This window comes from Cajanus cajan, chromosome 4, assembly GCF_000230855.2.
Source record: "Cajanus cajan strain Asha chromosome 4, NIPB_CcT2T_4, whole genome shotgun sequence".
NCBI classification, from domain to species: Eukaryota; Viridiplantae; Streptophyta; class Magnoliopsida; order Fabales; family Fabaceae; genus Cajanus; species Cajanus cajan.
Genome location: NC_138520.1, coordinates 66,729,977 through 66,753,731, shown reverse-complemented (window position 1 = coordinate 66,753,731; position 23,755 = coordinate 66,729,977). Strand labels below are relative to the sequence as shown.

The 23,755-nt window shown below is 33.2% G+C and overlaps 1 protein-coding gene across 2 annotated transcripts; it reads left to right on the top strand.

Annotated features, from left to right (window-relative positions):
- Positions 1-15,586: 15,586 nt before the first annotated feature.
- On the top strand, positions 15,587-22,928 carry LOC109814888 (protein SCAR2). Of its 2 annotated transcripts, none has more exons than XM_083072856.1 (9): positions 15,587-15,961; positions 17,424-17,587; positions 17,696-17,819; positions 17,926-18,055; positions 18,195-18,265; positions 18,376-21,493; positions 21,588-21,674; positions 22,149-22,256; positions 22,363-22,928. In XM_083072856.1, the coding sequence occupies exons 1-9, from the start codon at positions 15,807-15,809 to the stop codon at positions 22,414-22,416; spliced, it is 4,011 nt and encodes a 1,336-aa protein (XP_082928982.1). In that variant the 5' UTR covers positions 15,587-15,806; the 3' UTR covers positions 22,417-22,928. The 2 variants fall into 2 exon arrangements, with proteins under 2 accessions (XP_082928982.1, XP_082928983.1); XM_083072857.1 differs by lacking the exon at positions 15,587-15,961 and adding an exon at positions 16,004-16,905.
- The last annotated feature ends 827 nt before the right edge of the window (positions 22,929-23,755 follow it).

Here is a 23,755-nt window from a genome sequence, read left to right as displayed (position 1 = left end):
CAACAATCACTAGTAAAAATGGTTGGACATCTCATAAAGAAATACACATAAAGGGTCTTAACTAGTGAATGATTATGACTAACAAAGAGTTTAGTAAAGTGTCATCAAGTAAAGTATCGCATGGTGCAATTGTTGAAACACTGAATCAAAGGAGTATTATATTTTCTTACCTCTACCTGAAGTTTAATGATTTGAACATCAATCATTAGTAAAAGTGATCAAAAATCACTCACAAAAGGTTTCGATTGATTAAGAGTTATGACCAACAACAAATTGAGTAAAGTGTCATTGAGTGAAATATAGTGAAATGCAATCATTTAGACATTGAATCTAAAGGGTATTACATTTTATCCTACCTCTTTTTGGAATTCAATGATTTGAAACATCACTCACTAGTAAGCAATGACAAAATTGTTGCTTGAAAACTTTTTTATTAACAACCTTTCCTCTTCATATCCTTATCCCTCCAATTTTCCTCCTATTTTCTTTACTCTAACTATGTGTTTTTTGATGGTTGTATAGTCTAGGCAATGGATTAGTGGTTTATGGCGACAATAGGATAGTGATGACACATAATAATAGGTCATTAAAGATGGCGGTGGCGCATAAATGGTGATCACTACCACTAACACCTCCTTCTCCTTCTTTTCCTTTCTTCAATTTCTATTTTTTGTTTGTTGGTTTTCAATGTTATCATGGCTTGATGGTGCTCACAACGACTACCATGATTGAGATGTAGTGTTTTGATGACAACTTGTGAGTCTAAGACAAGTGTTGATGATCTAAAACCAATTATGTAGACAATATAAAAGGTTGCTCACATAGTGTGAAAATGGACAATGGTTATGTAGGCCAATGCATTGACTAGATCATCACTATAAACTCTTTTAGACAACCTAATTTAACAAAGACTCCCTTAGTATGAACCTTGAGGTTATTGCTTGGCTAACTATAATTACAATAACTTAAACAACGACTTTACATGATGCAAATTTCTTGTTGCTACGATTTATTTATAAGATAAGATCGTCTTGAAAATAGGTAAAGGAACAAAGAGAAACTTTACCTTAACCACGACCCGTCAGTAGAACTAATGTTATCAAAAAAGTGTGACCTTAATCACAATCAGCTAGTAAAACCAACACTATACAAGTTCTTATCTAAGACAAAAAAAAAGTTCACAATAAGAAACTCACAATTAGGTTAATCTTCATAGTCTTGCATGCTTTTAAGAGACTCTTATTTATAGGCTAAAATAAACAATATCTCATTTACAAGTATTAACTTTTCACTAAAACTCCACTAGAACATAAATTTCCACTATCATTTATTTTTATCCTAAAATCACTAAAAACTAGTCTAGGAAATATGAAAAGTCATATGATCTTATTTAATTAAATAAAATACAAAAAAAATTATATCAAAAATTGAGAAAATGAGTTTAAGTAACTTTCAAGCCTAAAAACTAAGTAAATGACCCAAATAAAATTCAACTCACTATAGCATCGATAATATTTGGTGTTGATTCACCGAGCTCTACAAATTATTATTTTAACTTTTGTACATCTTTTTTTAGTCATTGAATTTTTCATTGATTAAAAAGAATATTTAAAAATATTAGACCTTGATAAATTCTTATCACTTGTAAAGATAATTATCCATTTGAGTGTGGTTAAAATTCACTGTGTTAATGTATTATATATATTATATTAGCTTCATGCATAGAGAGATCTAAATAAGTTAGTTGAACATAATGCATGAGTGTTGTAATAAAACTCCCTTATTAATATTGTGTCCAATTTTCATATATATAAAAAAATATATTCGCTTCCTCCATCAACTTTGATATGTTATTGGTTACATATTCGATAATCTTAGAAATGCCTTCTCATTTTATAACTCTTACTAAAAACAAATACTAGCTTCTTGCTTACACATCGGTGTATTTATTCCAAAAACATATGTTATTATATCTGATCAAACGTTATATGTCACCTCACCGGTAATATTCATAATCATGTGTTGAGAAAATGTTTTGGTTGAGCAAAGCATCCAATGAAGACCAATACATAGGTGGTCCATACGATGGATGCTACATCTTCTTGATTCTGTTGCCCTTAATTTTGTATAATTAAAACTGGGACAGCTTCCCACTCCTGTGATTAAGGCTTCTAACTACTAATTATTAAGGACCGAGCATTTTGATGAAGTGCTCCAAAAGGTTACAAACTTACAATGGAAGGGTGTTATACATAGAAACTCAATCAACTCACATTAACTATCAAACTTAATAAAATTACACTATTTTATAACATTTTATAAACAATTAAATATCTATCAATCTAATTATTATCTTGATAACCATAAATGTCAAACTTTTGACGATTTAAATATTCATAAATATGATGAAATTGTAGATATATTTAAGTGTATTTAAATAGTACATAGTGTGTTAAATAAAATGAAATTATATGATATATTTTGTAAATATAAATTACTTCACAATAATAACGATAATTAATATATTTATCTAAAATAATTTTTTAAAGAAGAGACTTAATATTATTTAAGAAGAAAAATACAAATTATTTCACTTCCAATAATCATAATTTAAAACTATTTTATGAGATAAATAAAACACACGTAGGATTGAACAATGTATATACCATGGAAACAATGAAAGTTTTTTAATTTTACTTTTTATATAGTAATATAATAATAGTTAGAAAAACGTATATAAGGTTTTAATTCATGTGATGGGGAATTTGTGGGGGAAAACTGAAAAGCGTGGAAGATGAAAAGGGAAATGCGGTTCCACGGTCCAGTCATGGCGTTGGAAAGCGGTTCTCAAATTCAATTTCACATTTACCTAACGAAACCGAACCTTTCGTATCTTTGTGATTTTCGAGAAGTTCAATGAGGAATACTTGAATACAGACAGAAAATGTAAGCAAAGTCTTTTAAACAACCCATAAAATGAGTCAGAGCTGATGTGACAATAATGTGGCACAGGAACCATTGGAGATGCTGTAAGCAAATATTTTCCCAGAAAATGTAAGGAAAAGAACTTCTTCGTCAGTCCTGTTCAGTGACAGCTTCATCCAAAACGCAACATTATAAATTGTAGTGACAGTATCACACTTAAATATAAATTGTATTTTTTTACTTAAATAATTTAATTTTTTTTAAAAATTAATGGTATAGAAGATTTTATTGTTCATATATAATAATAATAATAATTTTATAATATTAATAATTTATAATTTTAATAAATGTATAACTTATTAAATATAATAAATAATATTATGTTTATATATTAATAATTTATAACTTTAATAATTTATGATTTGAATAAGTTATAATCTCAGTAAATTATAATTTTAATAATTTATAATTTTAATTAGTAATATTATATTTAGATATTTATTTACGTAAAATCTATTTTATTATATAAATTTGTATATAAAATAATTTATAATTGTAAAAATTAATAATGTTAATAATTTGTAATATTAATAAGTTATAATACTAATAAGTTAGAATTTTAATAAGTTATAATTTTAATAATGTATAATATAAATACATAAGATGAACTTTGTTGTCTGTTTTGTCAAGCATCAAAACACCTCCAATCAAACCTAATACATATGTCTTAACATGCGCGTGAACTTGTTCCTCTGGTGGTTCTTCTAGTAATGGCAACATGTTGTCTCTTAGCCATTTAGTTTCACTATAGAGCCAACAAGTGACTTTCCCTTCATTGGAATAATGTTGAGATAAGTATCACACATGTCCTCTCAGTCAAACATTGTTGGAGCAATGATAGGGAGTCCATTAACTCTTAGGTCGGTTTGAAATGCAATATCCTCTAGTGTTATGGTGCACTCTCCTGTTGGAAAATGAAAGGTGTGAGTTTCAGGTCTCCACCTCTCGACCAAAATGGTCACCGGTGCATGATCGACCTTATGATGCCTTAGTTTTCCAACCCCAGCAAAACCAATTTGTTCAAGAATTTGAACAATTACAGGGTTGGGTTCTGGCATTGAATGACAGAATGATGAAATTATGTTCTCAATTTTTTGCAATTATGAACAAATTAGTTAGTAACATTATACGTAGATATTGAATTACATTTTAAGTAAACAAACATTATGTGTAAAACATATCATTCTACCAATAAAGGCAGACCTGTGATTGTTTTATTTCCACAACAATATTTTAGGTGAAAGTTTGAAAGTTTGATGAGCTTTGGAAGTTTGACAGAAATGAAGAACTGTCGCAACCCGAAAATTTTTGATCTTACGACTTATGGTTTAGACATCCTTTTAAAAGTCTCATTAATTAAGGAATGTCCGGACGCCAGACTAATCCTTAATTAATGATTTTGAAAATAGGTTCATGGAGTCGCCACCAATATTTTACTCAAAATATTGAAAAAAGAAAAGGTTTTTAAAGATCCAATAATGGCCTTGATAACCAGAATTGGGTTCGGGGGTCGGTTACGTGTAGGGAAGGTATTAAGCACCCCTACAACGCCCTCAATCGGTACCCTATGATGAAGTTAATATGATAAGAATTAATAAATTAAATATTGAATCCCCTTTATTAATATTTATTTACATATTTAAAATATAAATTAAACGATTAACCCTAAAATATCTACATTATGAAGTTTGTTATAACAAAAAAAGAGATAAAGATGAAAAATAAAAGAGAGAGAAAAAGATTGACTGAAATACCTCTTGAACGAGCTTTATTGAATCTTCAAATATGGAGAAGGTGCTTTGTGGCGACCTTTCACACTACAATATGCCTCACAGATCTCAAGAAATACAATAGGAGGGAGAGAGAAGATAGAGATGCGACACAAATCTCAGGAAATACAATAGAAGGGAGAGAGATAGAGAGTTTTCATGCTCAAAGGAGTCTTATTCGAAATTTCTCTGGCCGCCCTGAGAACTGTGCCTGAGGCTTCAATTTATAGGCATCAGATGTGGGCCGGAACGGCCCGTTCTGGATCCGAACGTTATGTTCAAATTATGCACACTGGAACGACCCGTTCTGAAAACGGAACGGCCTGTTCCAGAGTAGAAATTAACACATATTTTTCCTTTCCAAAACGGCCCGTTCCAAATTTGACTTGTTTGGAACGGCCCGTTCTGGTATTGGAACGGCCCGTTCCGGTATTGGATTTTTAGGTGTTTTAGTCACGTTGGAATGGCCCGTTCTGATATTGGAACGGTCCGTTCCGAGGTTCGAAACGGCCCGTTCCGATTCTGGAACAGCCCGTTCCGGGCTACTAAAACAACCTTATTTGATCTTTAGGCCTTCTGACATCCTATCTTGTTGTTTGCCTGCTTCGGGAGCTCCTTTCCTTCATGATGTAGGTCCATTTTCTTGTTTGTGTGCCCCCCGGACGAAATTGGGTGTCTACAAGAACAATGAAGGATGCTTGGTTGATATGAGTTCTGGTAGCATTGGATGAACAAATTTATAGAGAAGGCATGACCGAGATGCCACTGTCATTGATAGAGGTGGGTCTATGGGGATTCAATGCCTTGCTCACATAACGTGTACCTGAGACATGGACCCCACAAGGAATCAACTTCCTTAGAAGGCGTGGTCGAGATGTCACTATCGTTGACAGATGTGGGCCCTATAGGAAATCAATGCCTTGTTCACATAACATGCACACAAGAGGTGGGCTTGCTCGCGGAACGTGCACCTGAGAGGTGGGCCCCATAGGGAATCAATTCCCTAAAAAGGCATGATCGAGATGTCACTGTTGTTGACAAATGTGGGCCCCACAGAAAATTAATTCCTTCAGAAGGTGTGACTGAGATGTCACTGTCGTTGACAAATGTGGGCCCAAGTGGTACGTTGATTAGGGTTTATGGGTCAATTTTTTTTTTATTTTTCACTAAGTTTTTCTATGACTTAGATATATTTTTGACTTGTGAAACTTGTAACATTGGATTCATTGATATGAAAACCATTGAAATAAGTTGGTTTTAGTAAAAAAAACTCAAAAACAAAAATTACATAAAATATCGTTCCCAAAGTGCTACGTTGGTTAGGGTTTATAGGTAAATTTTTTTTTTAATTTTTTCACTAAGTTTTTCTATGACTTACATATATTTTTGACCCTTGAAACTTGTACCATTAGATTCATTGATATGAAAACTATTGAAATAAGTTAGTTTTAGTAAAAACACTAAAAAAAATTATATAAAATATCATTTCCAAAGTGGTACATTGGTTAGGATTTCATTTTTTCACTAAATTTTTAAACTCAATTTTTTCAATGACGTTGTGGCTTTGTGTTAGGGTAAGGTTATGGCAATGGTTAGGGTTATTGTAAGGGTATGTGTAGGGTTAGGATTAAGGTATTGTCAGGGTTTAGGGTTAGGGTTATAGATAGGGTTAACATTGGATTCCTGACCCCTCTTAGTAAAGCATTGATGACACCACTACGTAAAGCAATGATTCCTAACACGTCTGAGACACAACATTGATGACACCATTGCATAAAGTAGTGATTCCTGACATGTCTAAGACACAACATTGATGACACCACTGCGTAAAGTAGTGATTCCTGACACATCTGAGACACAACATTGATGACACCACTATGTAAGGTTTCGCTAGCAATATGAACATTATCAATGTAGCCGTTGATGACTGTTCACAACTAGCTGTTAAGGGAATCCAATGCTACCATTTATAAATAGCCCCTCATCCCTTCATTTTCTTCATTCACCTTCTAAGCTTGTTCCTTCGCTCATCCCCTTTTAAGCTCATCCCCTCAATCACATTCTTCATTCCCTTTCTTGAATCAAAAAAATGTCTTCTTCAATCTATGTCATTGTTCACTCAGATGGTTCCATTAACCAATGTCCTAATGAAGGAGTCACCTTCACCTCCCTATCAACAAAAGTAGTTCGTATAAAGAGGGAATAACTCTAGAAAAGGCTCTAGAAAGTCATCAACACAAAACTACATTGACACGATAATGAAAGGGTGGCTACTATACATTTTCGCTACCCTATTAGACTTGGCCCGGGGGTTAGTAACTACACTTGTGTTGAGTTGAATGATGACGAAGATGTTGAGGCACTTTTTGATGTTCACAATTCTAATCAACTTCAATCAAGTGTTGAATTATATGCTACAAATGAATCACATCCACAACAACTTTCACCTTCACCTTCACCTTACCAAATTTACCAAACTTACCAAAACACAAACCCATCTACTCCTTCATATAATATTCTCTCTGAATACGACATTCAGTCCTACACGTAACTTTTAACTGGTCCATTCATGGACCTCAATGAAATACCTTCTTAGCCATTTGAACAAACTATACCCTCTTAGCCAAATGTGCAAAACACCATTGAAGAACATGCTATTGTTGGTCTCCCAATAGAAAATGTCTTTGATCCTTTTAGCGAGGACAAAGACGAAATCCTCTCCCAACATGAAGATGATGATGAAGAAAACTCCCTCCCACTTCCAAATATTCCACCAGCAAAATCATTAGCCATATATAATCCACCTGCACATTTTCTAGACTTCCCCAATTAAATCCATGAACATGACCCTGAGTTTAGCCATGTCCTTGATCGTGAAATGGTTGTATATCCGCCTGGAACACTCTTTGTTAGCCAACGCTCCTAAAAAAAATAATAAGTGCAAGACTTCATAAATAGATTTCACATTGTGAATCACTGCACTTACAAGGTTAAGATGTCAAGCACAACTAGGCTTGTCATGAAATGCGTTCATCATGACTGTGACTGGAGACGTCGTGCTATATTGCGCACCAGAGAGCAACATTGGGAAATCATGAAGCTTGAAGGCCCTCAAACATGTGTTTCCCCACTCATCTCACAAGATCATAATAAATTGGGATCATGAATGACTTTTCAAACCATTTTTGAAATTATTGATGTTGATCCATCCACACCGATCTCAACCATCATAGCCCACATCAAGTCCATGATGGGTTACACAATCAGCTACAGAAAGGGATGGTTGGGGAAACAATATGCCATTGAAAACATCTTTGGAAACTAGGAGGAGTCATACCACAAGTTACCAGCTATGTTGCAAGTAATGCAAATGTATGTTATGGGCTTTATCTAGAAATTAAATACACAACTCGCATACCAAGGTGGCTTATTGGACAAGAGGAGTGTTTTCTTCAAGAGGTTATTTTGGACCTTCAAGCCATGCATTGATAGTTTGCCTTCTGTAAACTGATTGTTCAAGTGGATGGAACATTTTTATATGACATACGTGACACCTTCTACCCCAACATACATATACAGTAATTATAAAAAATATAAAAAATTTCATCATTAAAAATCAAATTTCCAACTACGTAAGGGTAAAGAGTTCACATTCATAAACTTAATCCAAATAACATGCCGGTAAAATTACAAAGAAATAAAACTGAATTTTCTAAAATAATTTAATAAGAACATCTTTAAACTAATCTTATCTATGTCCTGATGTCACATGTCCTATCAGAGCAAAACCCAACATAGAAGCCTAAGTTTCATCACCAACATCCTCAGCCTCACGCTGATGATCACCTGTATAATAGTCAAAACAGAACAACACGAGAAAAGGGAGTGAGAAACATCTCACTTTGGCTCACAGTGTAGAAATATACGCCGAATAGCCAAACACAAACAAAACAAGTATAACATAGATATATTAATAATAACATCACACTCATCCAAGACATAAACCACCACTTTATCATATAACATTAAAAATGTATAAGTATGGACACGGACTACATATTATCATGCATGTGGCGCCAGTAAAACATCACATGGCATATTGCCGCTAGCAATACACGAAGAGTAGTCTAGGAGTACATGCCGGGTCACACCCTCTGCGCACTCTCACTAGAAGGATATACTACCAGAGTCTCGTCGGGATAGCTAAGCCGCGCAAGATACATCCTATGCACACAATGGGCGAGACTGGGACTTCCAAACCGAGCTATCCCCAAGGACTAATCCCCAAAGCTTTTACACTAGGGGGCCTTCTTCTTTGGCGGTGTATTCCATATCGTACCCTTAAAAACATCTATGCATATGATGCATGTCAATCAAGACTCCATGCTTTTCTCATATCACACTTTCATGTCTCATTATCACTTTTCACATCATCTCATCGTATTTATATAGTCATCACTTTTCACATCATCTCATCATATTCACATAGTCATCACTTTTCACATCATCTCATCATATTCACATAGTCTCTACAGAGCATTCAAAATCATATCAAAACTGGTCTATTTTTAAAAATAAACACATATTTATACATCTCATTCAACAAGGAATACATCAGAACAATCGGAAAGCAAAACAAAAAATATTAATATTTTGCCTGTTTCTCATAGGGTTCCCACAGGAACCCACAGAGCACTCTAATTCATATCAAAACTTGTTTATTTTCAAGATTAGACACATATTTACACTCAGCAAATATCAAGAAACACAACATAAAACTTAGAAGGTAAAACAGAAAACATTTAAAATTTGCCTTTTACAATTATCAATACATTCCCTTAGGGTTTCCCATAAGAACCCATAGAAATCTCAATTCATACAATTAATTGCATATAAGAAAAATAATAAGCAAAACAGATATTGGGAGAAACCCCTCATACATGAGCATACTAAAAATATAGCAAACACAAGATTGGGGGCCAATCCCACTACCCAACATATATTCCCACACCCAGAGCAAGATTTCTCACTTCCCCCCTTACCTCGATAAGCAGGAGCTGAATCTTGTTGGTCGCCCCCTCTAGGTTCCCCTTCTTCTTCAGAGAGAAAGGAGGAAAAAGATAAGAAAATGAAGAAAATGAATTTTAAAGAGTGCAAAACGCTCTATTTATAGGCACCAGGTCGCGGCCAGAACGACCTGTTCCGAATCCGGAACGGCCCGTTCTGGGCACATAGAACATGTACAGAAATCTCTCCCAGAACGGCCCGTTCCAAAACCAGAACGGCCCGTTCTGAGTCAACACTTTGTCCTTTAAAAACACATCCGGAACGGCCCGTTCCCAAAGTGGAACGGCCCGTTCTGGGTTAAAATTTTACCCATGCATGCTTGATTTGGAATGGCCCGTTCCCAAAGTGGAACGGCCCGTTCCAGAGCTACAAAAATCCAGGATTGTTAATTAATAAATAAATAAATAACATATATATATATATATATATCAAATTAAAATAAAATATCAAAACAATTTAAAACATGATTTTTTTCAAATAATAATTATAACAAAATATCATAATTAATAATATTATACAAAATAATTTTCATAACTGATTATTATTAAAAACCTTTAAAACTTCAATCAAACCCATTTAATTAATCAAAATAATTATAAGAAAATAATCTTCATAAATACAAAAATAAATAATAATTATTCATTGTATTAGTAGAAAAATTTGGGGTGTTACAACATATACAAAGGGATGTTATTGGTGGCAGTTGTACAAGATGGAAGCAACGACATAATTCCCATTGCATTGCTATTGTTGAAGGCGAAACAAGTGATGCATGGTTCTTTTTCCTAAAAAAACTTAAGGAGGTATGTAACACTGCAAGATGAGTTGTGCCTCATTTTGGATCATCACGAGACTATTAGAAGTGCACACACCAGAAATGGAAGTGGTTGGACAAAAAAACAATTATGTCCATGTCTATTGCATTAGACACATTGCGCAGAACTTCATGCGACGATTCAAAAATGCGGCATTCAAGAAGGATGTCGTTAACATGGGTAATTTTATTTTTTCTTGTACTTTATATTATCATCAATATTTTTTAAAACTTTCTTACTTAGTTTTCATAATTTAATTTATAACTTTTGTCCAACATATGGAATGACTAAACCTAGATTCTTTTACTATTACAACATAGTAAGAGATGATAATGTTGAAGCAGCACAATGGTCGGACAACATCCCAAGGGAAAAATGGACGATGACATGGGATAATGGACGACGTTGGGGACACATGATAGCAAACCTAGCAAAATCTATTAATTTAATCTTAAATAAAACAAGAAACCTGCCAATTTGTTTCATGGTAATGGTGACATATACTCGTTGCAACAAGTTCTTCGTTGAGAGAGGCAAAAAGGTGGATGCAATGATTAATGTTGGACATGTCTACTTGGAGATTATAGCTAAAACTATTCAAGATGCACAATCAAAGGCGAACACTCATAAAGTCATCACCTTTGACAGAACAAGCACTAGATTTCTAGTGGAAGAAACACAACATCCGACAAAAGTTTGACCCGTTGGGAGATTTACAATAAGGCTAGATGAGACGTGGTGTGATTGTGACAAGTTTAAGAAAGTTCATATCCCTTACTCGCATGTACTTGCTTCATGCTTACATGCACGCCACAACTTTGAAAGTTACATATCTCTCATTTATAACTTACAACAAGTTTCAAAGGTATACGAAGGACAATTCAGAGAGCTCAGACACAAAGATTATTGGCCAACTTACACTGGCCCAACTTTGTGGCCAAATCCAAAACTGAAGAAAACTTTCAAGGGTAGACCCAAGTCCAGTAGGATTAGAACAAAGATGGACATTAGAGAACAACATAATCGTGTAAAAAATTGTTCCTATTGTCACACCCCTGGTCACACTTAGAAGACATTACACCGCTCAATAACTTCATATTAAATGTGAATTTTGTAAATCTAACTGTTAGATCGAAAGTTTTTTACTCTTAGATCATATATATAAAATTTTATATTAATCCAAGATGATTTGATATTTCATTTTTATAAAACAAAATTGACATAATATATACATTTCAAAATATACTAAAATATGAATATTTTGATTACTTTCAAGTTGTTGTTCAATTTTAACAAAATTTGATATAAACATATAAAATAATATGAACTTTCAATCTAACGGTTGTATTTATAAATTCACATTTAATATAGTTATTGAGCGGTGCAATACTTAATAAAAGTTATACCAGCATTATTATAACCCTTCTCATATTTATAATACATACTAACTTATTAAATTTATAATTTTTTCAAATAATAATTTATTCAATTTTTAACTTATTATAAATATAACATTAAAATTTTAACCTATTAAAATTTTTATAATTATAAAAATTATTAATTATTAAAAATTTTAATTATTAAAATAATTAATTATGAACATTATTAATTATCAAATTATTAATATTATATATATATATATATATAATATATTTTTATGACCATTGTAGCTAGGTTAAAATTCAGCTCTTTGGAGATTGAATTCTGACATGTTGCAGTGAAAATGTCTATTTTTGTAAATAATGTGTGGGTTTTTTTTTTAATTTTTTAAAAAAATTCTAAAACAGTAAAAAAATTCAATTCAGAAGAAGATGGTGCAAGTTATTTTGATTTGTTATTACCTGGAAGTTAATTTTGTTTGATAGTGCAGAGTGCAGACACTGTTGTTGAAAACTGAAAAGTTAGGGTAGTTGGTTTTTGGATGAATGTGTAGTTATGTGGATGAGTTAATACTCACCTAACGCTATTATGTTAATCAGTGAGAGAACAACATAAGCAATTGACAAAGGTCTTACAGTTAGTTGCTACTACTGGGTAGACGCTAATTGACCATGTTTTCCCAACCAAGTAAAATTAGTACTTACATGAATCTGTTCAGGGAAAAAGGGTCGAATATGAAGCTTAAAGAGGTTAAGAGAGAGAATAATAAATAGCACGTTGAAGATAGAAAAGGGGGAAAAACGGAAAAAAGTGATTTCCATAATTCCATGCGGACTGGCCATCCAAAAGCGTTGGGTCCACACGGGCGCCGAATTCCCATGTCTGATCAAACGATGTTTTCAAAAGCTCTTCCTTAACAAACGCTCTCACACTTACTTGGAATTTGTGAAGCTATTACCTGCATTATAGTGCATGTTTGCATTCCATTTGTAACGTGAAAATTCACGTTTACTTGAATCAAAAAAATCTTGCTTCTACGTAAATATAACATTGGACGTGGAAAGAGAATGCATAATCCGCGTTTCAAAATGAAATCCAAACATGCACGTAAATAAATTTATAATGTGAATCTAAATTATGTAATACTTGAAATCTTAATGTAAAATAAAATTTTAAAAAGATTATTATGAAAGATAAATTAAAGTAGTGTTTTAAAACCCGGACCGACTCGGCCGGTCGGACCGGTTGGACCGGGAACCGGTGGTCCAACCGGTCCGAATCTGAAGTTAAATCGGTTATGCAGTCAACCCGTTTTAAACCGGATTGAACCGGTCAATTTTCTGGTTCAACCAGTGAACCGGTGGGTCAAACCGGTTCAACCACCTTTTTTTTTTTAATAAATTTTTTAAGGGACCATAAATCACAAAAATAATAATGAAAATTGAATCTCTTAATGAAAAAGCAATGAGTCTTATTAAATATAATAATGACTACTTGTTCTAATATATTTGTTTGTAATATATACAACTTAAATAACTTTTATAGTATATTATTAATTTTAAATTATATATTTAATAATGCAATATCTATGTAAATATTACATATATTATTTTCTGATATTAATTGCAAGCATATTATATATGTACATATTATTTATACTTTTAATGTGTATTAATATACCGTTTAACATGTAATTTTTTTATGTATTTTTTTACAAAATAAAAATAAAAATAATTTTAAATAAGATAGAAAAATTAAAATTTAAAATAAAATATGAATTTATTAAAATTTATAAGTATAAAATATATTTAATATGAATATTTTTTAATAAAAATAAATAAAAATCGAGTCATGCGATTCAACTAGTGACCCACCGGTTCAACCTTTGACCCACTGACCCAGTACCTTAACCGGTTCGATGACCAGTCCGATTTTTAAAACTATGAATTAAACCTTAAAAGTAACTTAATTCTATCAACAAGTCACAGTTTATATTTTGTTCCGTACAGAGTAAAAAAGAAATTTAAAATTAATAAATTAACTTTCTTATTAATAAGAATTATAATAACAGTAACAAAATTTGAATTTAACATTTATTTATATTGTTTAAACTCTTATCATTAAGTCAATTTTAATAATTTAACTAATAAATTAATTAAAATTAAATAAAATAATTGATTAACATAAACATGCAACTTAGAGAGTGAACTAAGAACTTTATTTTACTCATTGTAGATTGTTTATTAAAAAAAATTCGTACTTAAAAAAATATAGGACCTTTTGTAATGTATGTTTTTAAAGACAAAACTGTGTTTGCTTGTCTCTCCAAACAAAACAAATAGAAGTTGGGAACATGACAAGTAGACAAAATGATGCGTAAAATAATTAAATCTTGGTCACAATCAGCTACACCCCAAGTTCCAACATTGTGTCTCTTTTTGCTCAGGAAAGTCTTCGGTCTGATGTGAAATATATATAATAATTTATAATTTATTTATATGTTCGTATCGTTCGAATATTTCGTTTACATTAATACGTAATATACAAGCCTATATAGTTCTTAAAATTGGATTGGATTAATCAGAGTTTATGCAACTATGTACTATCATTTTTGGTTTGAAATGAATATTCGTAGTGGAAGATAACTTAGATAAGTCTTACTTGGCAATAAAAAAGTGTCGCAGGTGTGTACAGGAATTCATGTCGGATTTGCCAGTAAGTCAAGATTAGTCTTGCTAATCTCAAACCACTTGTTCACTAATTACATCTCTCCCCTGCTTTCACAATGTTTATTCTTCATTATAATTTTTATTTATTATATGGTGCTGTGGGTACAAATTAAAAGAATTATAATAATAATAATATTGAAAATTATGTTAAAAGTGTATTATAATTTTGATTTATTATATGGTGCTGTGGGTACAAATTAAAAGAATAATAATAATAATAATAATAATATTGACCAAATCCAAAAAGTAACACGATCCAATACCACCCACCGCATCATAAGCGCCACAATGCGCGCCCTTCAAGGATTAAAAAATGTGATACCAATATTACCCTCTGATTTATAAAATTTATATTTAAATTTAAATATAAACCTGTAATTTTTAAATGATTTTTAAAAATGACTTTAATTTTTATAAACTATTTATAAATTTGTATTACAGTTTTTTTTTTGACAAATAAATTTGTATTGTAGTTAACTTAAAAATCATTTCAATAATAATTTTTAGATTTTAATAAATATATATTGTCAGCAGCATAATTTTTTTTATACACTCTCGATCAATTAATAATTAATTTTACGATTGGACCTTTTTCTCTAATTTTTAGTAAAAAAAATTGACTACAAAAAATAAATTTAACTCTAAATTAAAACAATAAAAATTATTCTTAAAAATTTGTATTTATATTAAAAAAAAAAAAAATAAACGCTCATGGATCTTAACTGTATTTTTATTAGTTTCACAACAAATGCAATAAATAAATAACTGACTCGCGCACACAGTCACTGTCTTCACGTCTCTAACTCACACGCACGCCACCTTATATATAGTATTATTATTATGCATTCAAATTAATTTTCCCAAAGACAAAAAATAAAATAATATAAAATAAAAAAAGAAACTCTCTCCTCTTTCTCTGTCTCTTCATTTCCCCGGTGGAATCATCGGAAAACGCAGCGTCACCGGAAAACGCAGTGTCGCCGGAACGAAGATCGAAGAGCGCAGCGACAAAACGGAAACTGGAGCAGAATTAGAGTTTGGCGATTGCGCGAACTCCAAGAATGCCGCTATGCAGGTACCACATTCGGAGCGCACACGCCCTGGCGGATCCGGAGCTCCGCCGCGCCGCCGCCGGCGACGACTCCGAAGCTATCCTCGAGGCCGTCGCAATGGCCGGACTCGTCGGCTTTCTTCGCCAGCTCGGTGACCTCGCTCAGTGAGTTCGCATTCCCTCTTTCTCTCTCTAACTTCTCTCTCTAGAACCGCTTTCTTCGTTGCGCAGTCACGCAGTTCGAGTCGCGGTTCGCTTGATCGCGCCGAGTTTGAATGAGCGTTGTTGAGTTTGAGAAAAAAGACGTTGTCGTTTAATGCAATGTTTTTCAAGTTTAATTATTGGTCAGTGTTGATTGGAGTTTGTTAGTTTTTGATTCAGCGAGTTTTTTTTTTTTTTTTCTTTTCGTTTTTTGGTATGTCTGTTTGGAACTTTGTTAGTTCGTTCGGTAGATGGAGTAGCTGGTGGTGGATGAATAGAGTTTTTTTTTTTTTTTTTCTGAAATATTATTGTGATTGTTGTTTAATTTTGTGTGATGGAATTTAGTAGATGAAATTGATCTGTAGGATTAGTTTTTAAATTTTGTTTAATTGATCGCTGTTTTTTTTATTTTATTTTTATGTGTGTTTTCTCCTTGATCCTTCGTTAGCTTATGGTTCTTTTTCTTTGTAAGTAGCCACTTTTGGGAGGAAGAAAAGGGGAGAAAAAAGGCGATTGGTTTAAATTATGGGTTGAGAATGAGAAGATGTTGGTTGGCTTTGTATCTATCTATGTGGGTGTTTTATTGACGATGCGTAGATTACAATTCTCTGATTAAAGTTTCTGGATTGATGTTTTCGGCTTGAATTTGAAGAAACGAGTATTTGGTTTAATATGATTGGACTGTTGGTAAAATATGCTTTTGATGTTTTGGGCTTTTTACATAATTTTTATTTATAAAATCACTGAAGGAGAAAATGCAATTTAAGTAGGTTATTTTTAAGCTGACTAACCATGCAGATACTTTGATTTTTCATTTGTTGGATACGGAGTGCGTATAAGGATTCAATGGTCAATCTTAAGATCAGCTATCCGCAGCCACCTCATCAACCCATCTGAACTGAGCCCAGGTGGCTTAAGCCTTAAGACCTGGTTGATTGTGTTTTGATTTTTATTTTTTTTAAAAAAACTATGTAAAGTTATGAAGAACTGTTTTTCAGAACATAATAATAATAATAATAATAATAATAATAATAATAATAATAATAATAAAATGTTTGGAAAGTAGAGATGAGAAAACAGAGGCAGCCTATAGCTACTTCTGTTTTTCAGCTTTAAAAACATTTAAATTGAAAATAGTTTTTAAAAAGAAGTTACTCAATTTTTTTTAATCTTTTATTAAAAAAAAAAAAACAGGTATCAAACAGGACCTTAATCATGAAAATTTAATTCAAATGCTTGAGGTAGAGAAATTTATGTATCTCATGAGATCCAGTAATCCTGGCCTTTTTTCCCCTTCTAATTCATTATAGAAAATTTGTTCCATGCTGCTGAGTGGACAACATCATTTTTTAACATTTTAAATTATAATTTTTACAGCCACTGTATTCTGTAATTTTTCTGCATTTAACTGTATCATTTATGTTAGATTTGCTGCTGAGATGTTCCATGACTTACATGAAGAAGTAATGGCTACTGTCGCAAGAGGCCACAGTCTTATGTCTCGTGTTCAACAGCTTGAGGCTGAAGTTCCAGCAATTGAGAAGGCTTTTTTGTCAAAACCTCACCATTCATCCTTTTTTACAAACGGAGGTTAAATTAATCAGTACAGAGTCCTTTTGTTTATTGTTTGTCTGCAATATGTCACTGATAGGTGATATTGTTCCCTTGACAATTTTTAACATATTTCTTGCATTTCAGGGATTGAATGGCATCCTAATCTTCGGTCTGAACAGAATCTTGTTACCCGCGGAGACTTACCTCGATTTATAATGGATTCATATGAAGAATGCCGAGGTCCTCCAAGATTGTTCCTTCTGGACAAGTATGAGGACCTAATTCATAGAACATAAATTGAAGCACAAATAAAGATTTATTACTCTTATGTTGTACATATTTGAATCTTCTATTTTTTCTTTTGGCTCTGAAAGGTTTGATGTGGCTGGGGCTGGGGCATGTCTGAAGCGTTATACTGACCCGTCATTCTTTATAGTGGAATCTGCTTCCTCTGGAACAGCAACAGTAGAAATCCAAAGGGAAAAGAAAATTCGTAAAGTTAAGGTATTAAAGCGCCAATTCTACCACTTAATATCAAATTTTCAGGAACATTGTTTTAAATGCACAGAAAGCAATTTTATGCTATGGAAAATTGAATATCTGCAATTTGGGTATATAATATGTATATATTTGTTGTATCCAGCAAAAGAAAGGAACACAACCAACTGAACCAAGGAATGGTGAAACCCCTGAAGTTGTATCATCACATACAAAGTGAGCTCCAATAATTTTATTGTGTTGCATTAATAATTCTTTTGGTTTTAGAAACGCAAAAAGGCCTTTAAATGGTTAATTGGTGACTCAATCCATTTCCATTATTGCAGATTGCATCAGTTGTTGCTCGCGGAGCGTATTGAGAATGCTTGTAGTGACCCTGCTCGTCTTGTGAAGTTGAAAAAGAAACAATTGAATGGATCAGCAGTTGAAGCAAAAACTGGGAAAAGTTGCATGAAGAAAATTCTGGAAATCTCCTCACCAGATCATAAAATGGTTCATGAAACTTCAATCATTTCACAGCCTGTGAAATTGGTGTCAGATGATGCTAGTGAAAGTGGGATTAAAATACTTGAAATCAGTAGCATTACTCCTATGAAAAGGTCTTTGGGAAATGAAAACTCATGTTCATCACCAAATGAGCAGGAACTAGAACTGAATCCATACTCAGAAATGTCTTCTAATAATCCTAAAGTACTTGACAAAGAAGAATTCGTATTTGACGAACAAAGGATGAGAGAATGCAGCTTAGATAGCTACCACTCTGATGATGTGACTAGTGATGTTGATGATTATATGGATGCATTAGCTACCATCGAATCTGAATTGGAAACAGAGAATGAGAGTAGACCAATGAAAAACTTCTTAAATATTCAAAATTTAACCGATTCAAATGGCAGAGGGGAACCTCAACTGCAAGCTCAATTTTCAGATTCTCAATCATTTGGAGACTCCTTGACTTCTGAAGAAACTAGTTCATTTGAACAAGATAGAAATGGAGAGCATAATGAAGTGCTAGGTCAGTTGTCAGATTCTCTGTTAACAGGAACCTCCTGGGCATCCTATGATAATAGTTCATTCAGAAGAGATAGAAATGAAGAGCATTCCCAACTACAAGCGCAGTTTTCAGATTCTCAATCTATCAGAAATTTCACATCAGCGATTGAAGATGCGCCATCCAACCAGCTTCCCCCAAATTTTGAGTTGCATAGGACTTTTCGTCACAAGTTTGTTTTGCATGATGATGCACGTGTTCAGGATGAAGTGATTTCTGATTCTAGGCCAGTCTCTTCTGGTTCATGTCTGATGGATTCTAAACATTTATTGTTGTCTGCTGATCTTGGATCGGCCTCACCAGCATCCCTACCTGCAGGGAGTCAATCAGATGAAACAACATCTGGCCCTGTTCAACTTCATTTAAGAATAGAAGATGACGAAGAAAAGAAGTGTCTTGTTGAATCTATAGTGACCAGACCTGATGCTCTCTACGCAATAAGAGATGATGCTTGTTCAATGGTTTCTTTTGATAACAATTCTTTAAACAACCTGGATGCCTGTGATCTCTTTGTTCATTCCAATGCTCTGTTACAAGTTTCTAATGAATTAAACTTAGCTCATGAAGGTGAATGTGGTGATCATTCTAGGATTGAAGCTTTTCAGAACGATTCTCTTAATGAATATTCTTCTGAAATTTTGGTTAGTGGAGATGTTGGTTTACAAGGGGAGGATCCCATTTGCCCTTCGATGGAAGTAGACCTGAATCCATGTACTAAGCTGCTGCTTGATGGCCAAAATTTAAAATCTGAGGATGATATTACAACTACCCAGCTTAAATCAGAAGATCTGTATCCTGTCGTGGAGACTACACCAAAGAGTAGCTTTATAGAGGAGCTACGCTTTGATTTAACAGAAGGAAACAAACCAGAATTAGCAGAGTTAGAAGTTCGGCATCCTAATCAGCAATCAAATTTTGAAGAGGTGCCAACGGTATTGTCTGGTGATGAAATAAGTGGATCCACCAGCAGGTTGGATCTAGTTGAAGATGATGGTCCTATGAAACATCCATCTTTTGACATCATATCACCTCCAATGAGTAATCTAACAAAGTTGGAAGAACCTCTTTCTGTTTTTGCAGATCGTAGTGAGAAAGAGATTTTAGTCAATGAGGCAGATAGTAGTGAATCTTTGACAGAATTGGCAGTCCAGAATGCAGTGGATCAACCAAAAATTTCTTCTATTGATGAACAGTCGAACCTGAAAAGATTAGTTCCATGTGATCCTTCTGATTCTGGAATGCGGAATAATATTCAACATTCATCTCTTAAGGAGAAAATCCAATATGGTTCTTCCATCAGTGATCTGAAAATGGTGTCCATTTGTTCAGAGCTAGACTCTCAAAGGTCATCGGGCCAGGGAATGAACCCAACAAAACGACTCATGGTTCCATTAAAACCTCTTATTCCTGACCTCTTACCCAAGGCAACTAAAATCAATCTTAAGGAGATGCCACCTATGCCCCCTCTGCCACCAATGCAATGGAGAACAGGCAAGGTTCAAGATGCTTCCCTAGTTACACAGAGTGAAGACATGGAAGTAAGTCTAGCCTCACTCCAACCATTGCAACCAAATAAACCAGATGATAAGTCTCAATTTGGTCTATCAACTTCTGAAAAAGAGACCTCGCCATATCAGAGTGTATTTTTGCCTGTCATGGCTGTGGAAAGTAATATGCATCAACATTATTCTGGGTTTTCAGTGGGCATTTCAGAGCACCCTGTTGCTGTTCCTTTTCAATTTCCTGTAATGGTAAATGAAGCAAATGGTCAATATAATTTCCTAGCTCCAGAGCAAAGCCAAATCCAGAACCCTGTCTTAACATTACAGGACAGGCCTTCACTTGGATATGTTGTTGCTTCAGAGGGAGAAATGATATTGAATTCAAGTCCATGCCCATCAACATTTCCTGCCGAGTGTTCTGTTTCAGGGGCTGATCCCATTTTTCAACAAGAAAAACCAAGTCAAGTAATGGAAGGTACGAACTTAGAAGTTAAATTGGATAGACCTAGAGAATTGCATTTGGCTCTACCTGCAGAATGTCCTGTTTCTGGGGATGATCCCACCTCTCCGAAAGAGAAACCAACGCAATCTCCAATTCAGTTAACGGAAGGGACTAGTTTAGAAGCTACAACTCTAATGCAGTCTTCAATTAATCTGGAAAGGGAACAAGGAGATCCTTCAATCCCACTCGTGTCACCTCCAAGTCTAGAAATTGAGAAGACCGATCACAGCCTGCTGCCTTCAGAGGGAAAAATGGCGTTTCCATTGGATACATCTTCTCAAATATCTGAGCATGATACTGAGATGCCTACTGGAAAACCAAAGAATAAGCGTCTTCTTCCCCAGGAGGATCCTGTAATTGATCCTGTTGCTGCTCTTGACAAAAGCAGGGTAATAACGCTTTTCTTGTTCTCATAGAATATTAGAATGTACTCTTTATGTGGCCTTAATTCTTACATGACACGCTAAATTTGAACCACTGCAGCTGAAGAAGGTCGCTGAACGAGTTATGCCCCCTAGAGCACCAAAGGGAGATGAAAGAGACTCGCTGCTAGAAATGATAAGAACAAAGGTTAGAGCTAGCAACTTTTAGGAATTTTTATGAATCGGATTTTTGAAAAATTTAAATCGAACCGATTCATTTTTATATAAGTGAATTGGTTAACCAAATCATTTTTTATAAAATAATTTGATTTTTTTAAAAATTAATTGATTTTTTTTTTAAAATTTGATTGGATCGATACTGTACAGTTTGGTTATCTACTTTATACTCGTATGAATCGGTATTTTCAAAAAATAAACTAACTGAACCAATTCATTTTGCAAAAATGGATTGGTTAATATAATCATTTTTACAAAATGGATTGGTTTGGTTTTTCCTCAAAATGAATCAATTTTTTTAATTTGGATCTACTCAATTTTTGATCGTTCGGATTGGTTTGAATTTTTTTTTGCATACTTTTATCTTATTATTCATGTTGTTCGTACCCTTTTGTTTCTTGTATCTAAAAAAATTAAAATCTTTGTACACATTTTTTTTTGTCAGTCCTTCAACTTGAGGCCTGCTGTGGTTCAACGACCACCCAGCATTCAGGGTCCCAAAACGAACTTGAGAGTTGCTGCCATCCTGGAAAAAGCAAATTCAATTCGCCAGGTCTCTCTCTTTCTTTGTGTGTGTGTTTATTGTAACAGGTTTGTGTTCCTCTCCCCCTCTCTGTCCCAGCAAGAACTAACTAAACTATTGTTGATTATTGAATTAGGCATTGGCTGGAAGTGATGAAGATGATGATGCAGATAGTTGGAGTGATTCTTGAATTTACTATGGAAAGAAAAACACTGTTCTGGTGATGCTGATGGTGGATTTTTTTTTATTTTTATTGTGCGTCTTGCCCTGAATTAGGTGTAACAGTCATTCTCCTCTGTAATGAATAAAAAAACTACGTGACACAGTTATACAAAAATTCTTTATCCAACACTTGGACAACATATGTTCCTTCCATAGTCTTTTCAATTCACACATAGATGCATGAACATTGGAGCAGCATTCAGCTTAGCATCAATAGTCAGACTCTTGCTCAGCGTGCATGCGCAGTATCAAACAAGATCATCAATGCTTTTCTCTCGTCATATAAGAACGTGTATATTTATGTTGTGGTTGTCATGTTTTTTTGATTTATCAATTTTGTAATTCGGTAATGTAGTGGTTTCTCATAATTGTCTCATACATGTAGCTTATCTGTTTGAGTTCAATACAATAGTATACATATACGCGCGTGTAAAATATTTTGATTTTTGAATGTACAGTATCCTGCTTCTTTTATTTTTATCCATATTTTTTTTACAATAATTACATCGAGTTTAGAATTTTTGACCTCGATTCCTAGTTCCTACTATTAAAGTGATCCTAAATAGTTTTTTTTTAAAAAATTTATTTATTTGTTGAAATGATATGAAATTTAAAACAATTTATTAAAATGATATACATTCAAAAGAAAATCAATCTTGGGTGGTTTTGCTAATGAGCTGTTTGGTAAGGAGGATACAAAAATTTTGAAATTTGAGTTGGAAAGAAAGAAAATTTTGAATTTTTATTTCTTTAAGTTAATTTTTTTCCTTTTTTTTTCAACCAAATTAAAGAAAACAGAGTTTTTCATGTTTTCTTCTTCTCCATGTTTTCTCTTATCCAAATATATCATAACCGTGTTGGTCAGCAATGAGAGGCAAGAAAAATGTGGTGCAAAAATATCAGGCCCAACAACACGAGAATTCGTTACTTGTCAACATTAGGTGTGTGACATGGTATGATGTGTTTTGTGTTAACATTGAGAAGCTGTCACATGTTAAATGTAGGTATAGGACAATTTACTCTTAGAAGGTGTATTGGATTGATATATTTTGAAAGATAATTTTAATATGAAAAGTTCTTATAAATTTTAATGAAGTTTTAAAAAAACAAATTTGTAAAATGTTATGACGTTTAAGATTTTTTTTAAAAAGATTTTTAAATTTTAGATTTTAATTAAGACTTTATAATTTAGATTTTAACGGATTTATATTATAAGATTTTAAAGGAATTTTATGAATTTTACATGAAAACATGGATTTATAATATTATAAGATTTAATAAAAAAATATAACATAAGTAATAAAGAA

Excerpts from the sequence above, each read along its gene's own strand:
- LOC109814888 (XM_083072856.1), top strand. The coding sequence starts at position 15,807 with ATGCCGCTATGCAGGTACCACATTCGGAGCGCACACGCCCTGGCGGAT. Across the intron at positions 17,588-17,695 it reads ATCCTTTTTTACAAACGGAG|GGATTGAATGGCATCCTAAT; the intron begins GTTAAATTAATC and ends CTTGCATTTCAG. Across the intron at positions 18,056-18,194 it reads AGAAAATTCGTAAAGTTAAG|CAAAAGAAAGGAACACAACC; the intron begins GTATTAAAGCGC and ends TGTTGTATCCAG.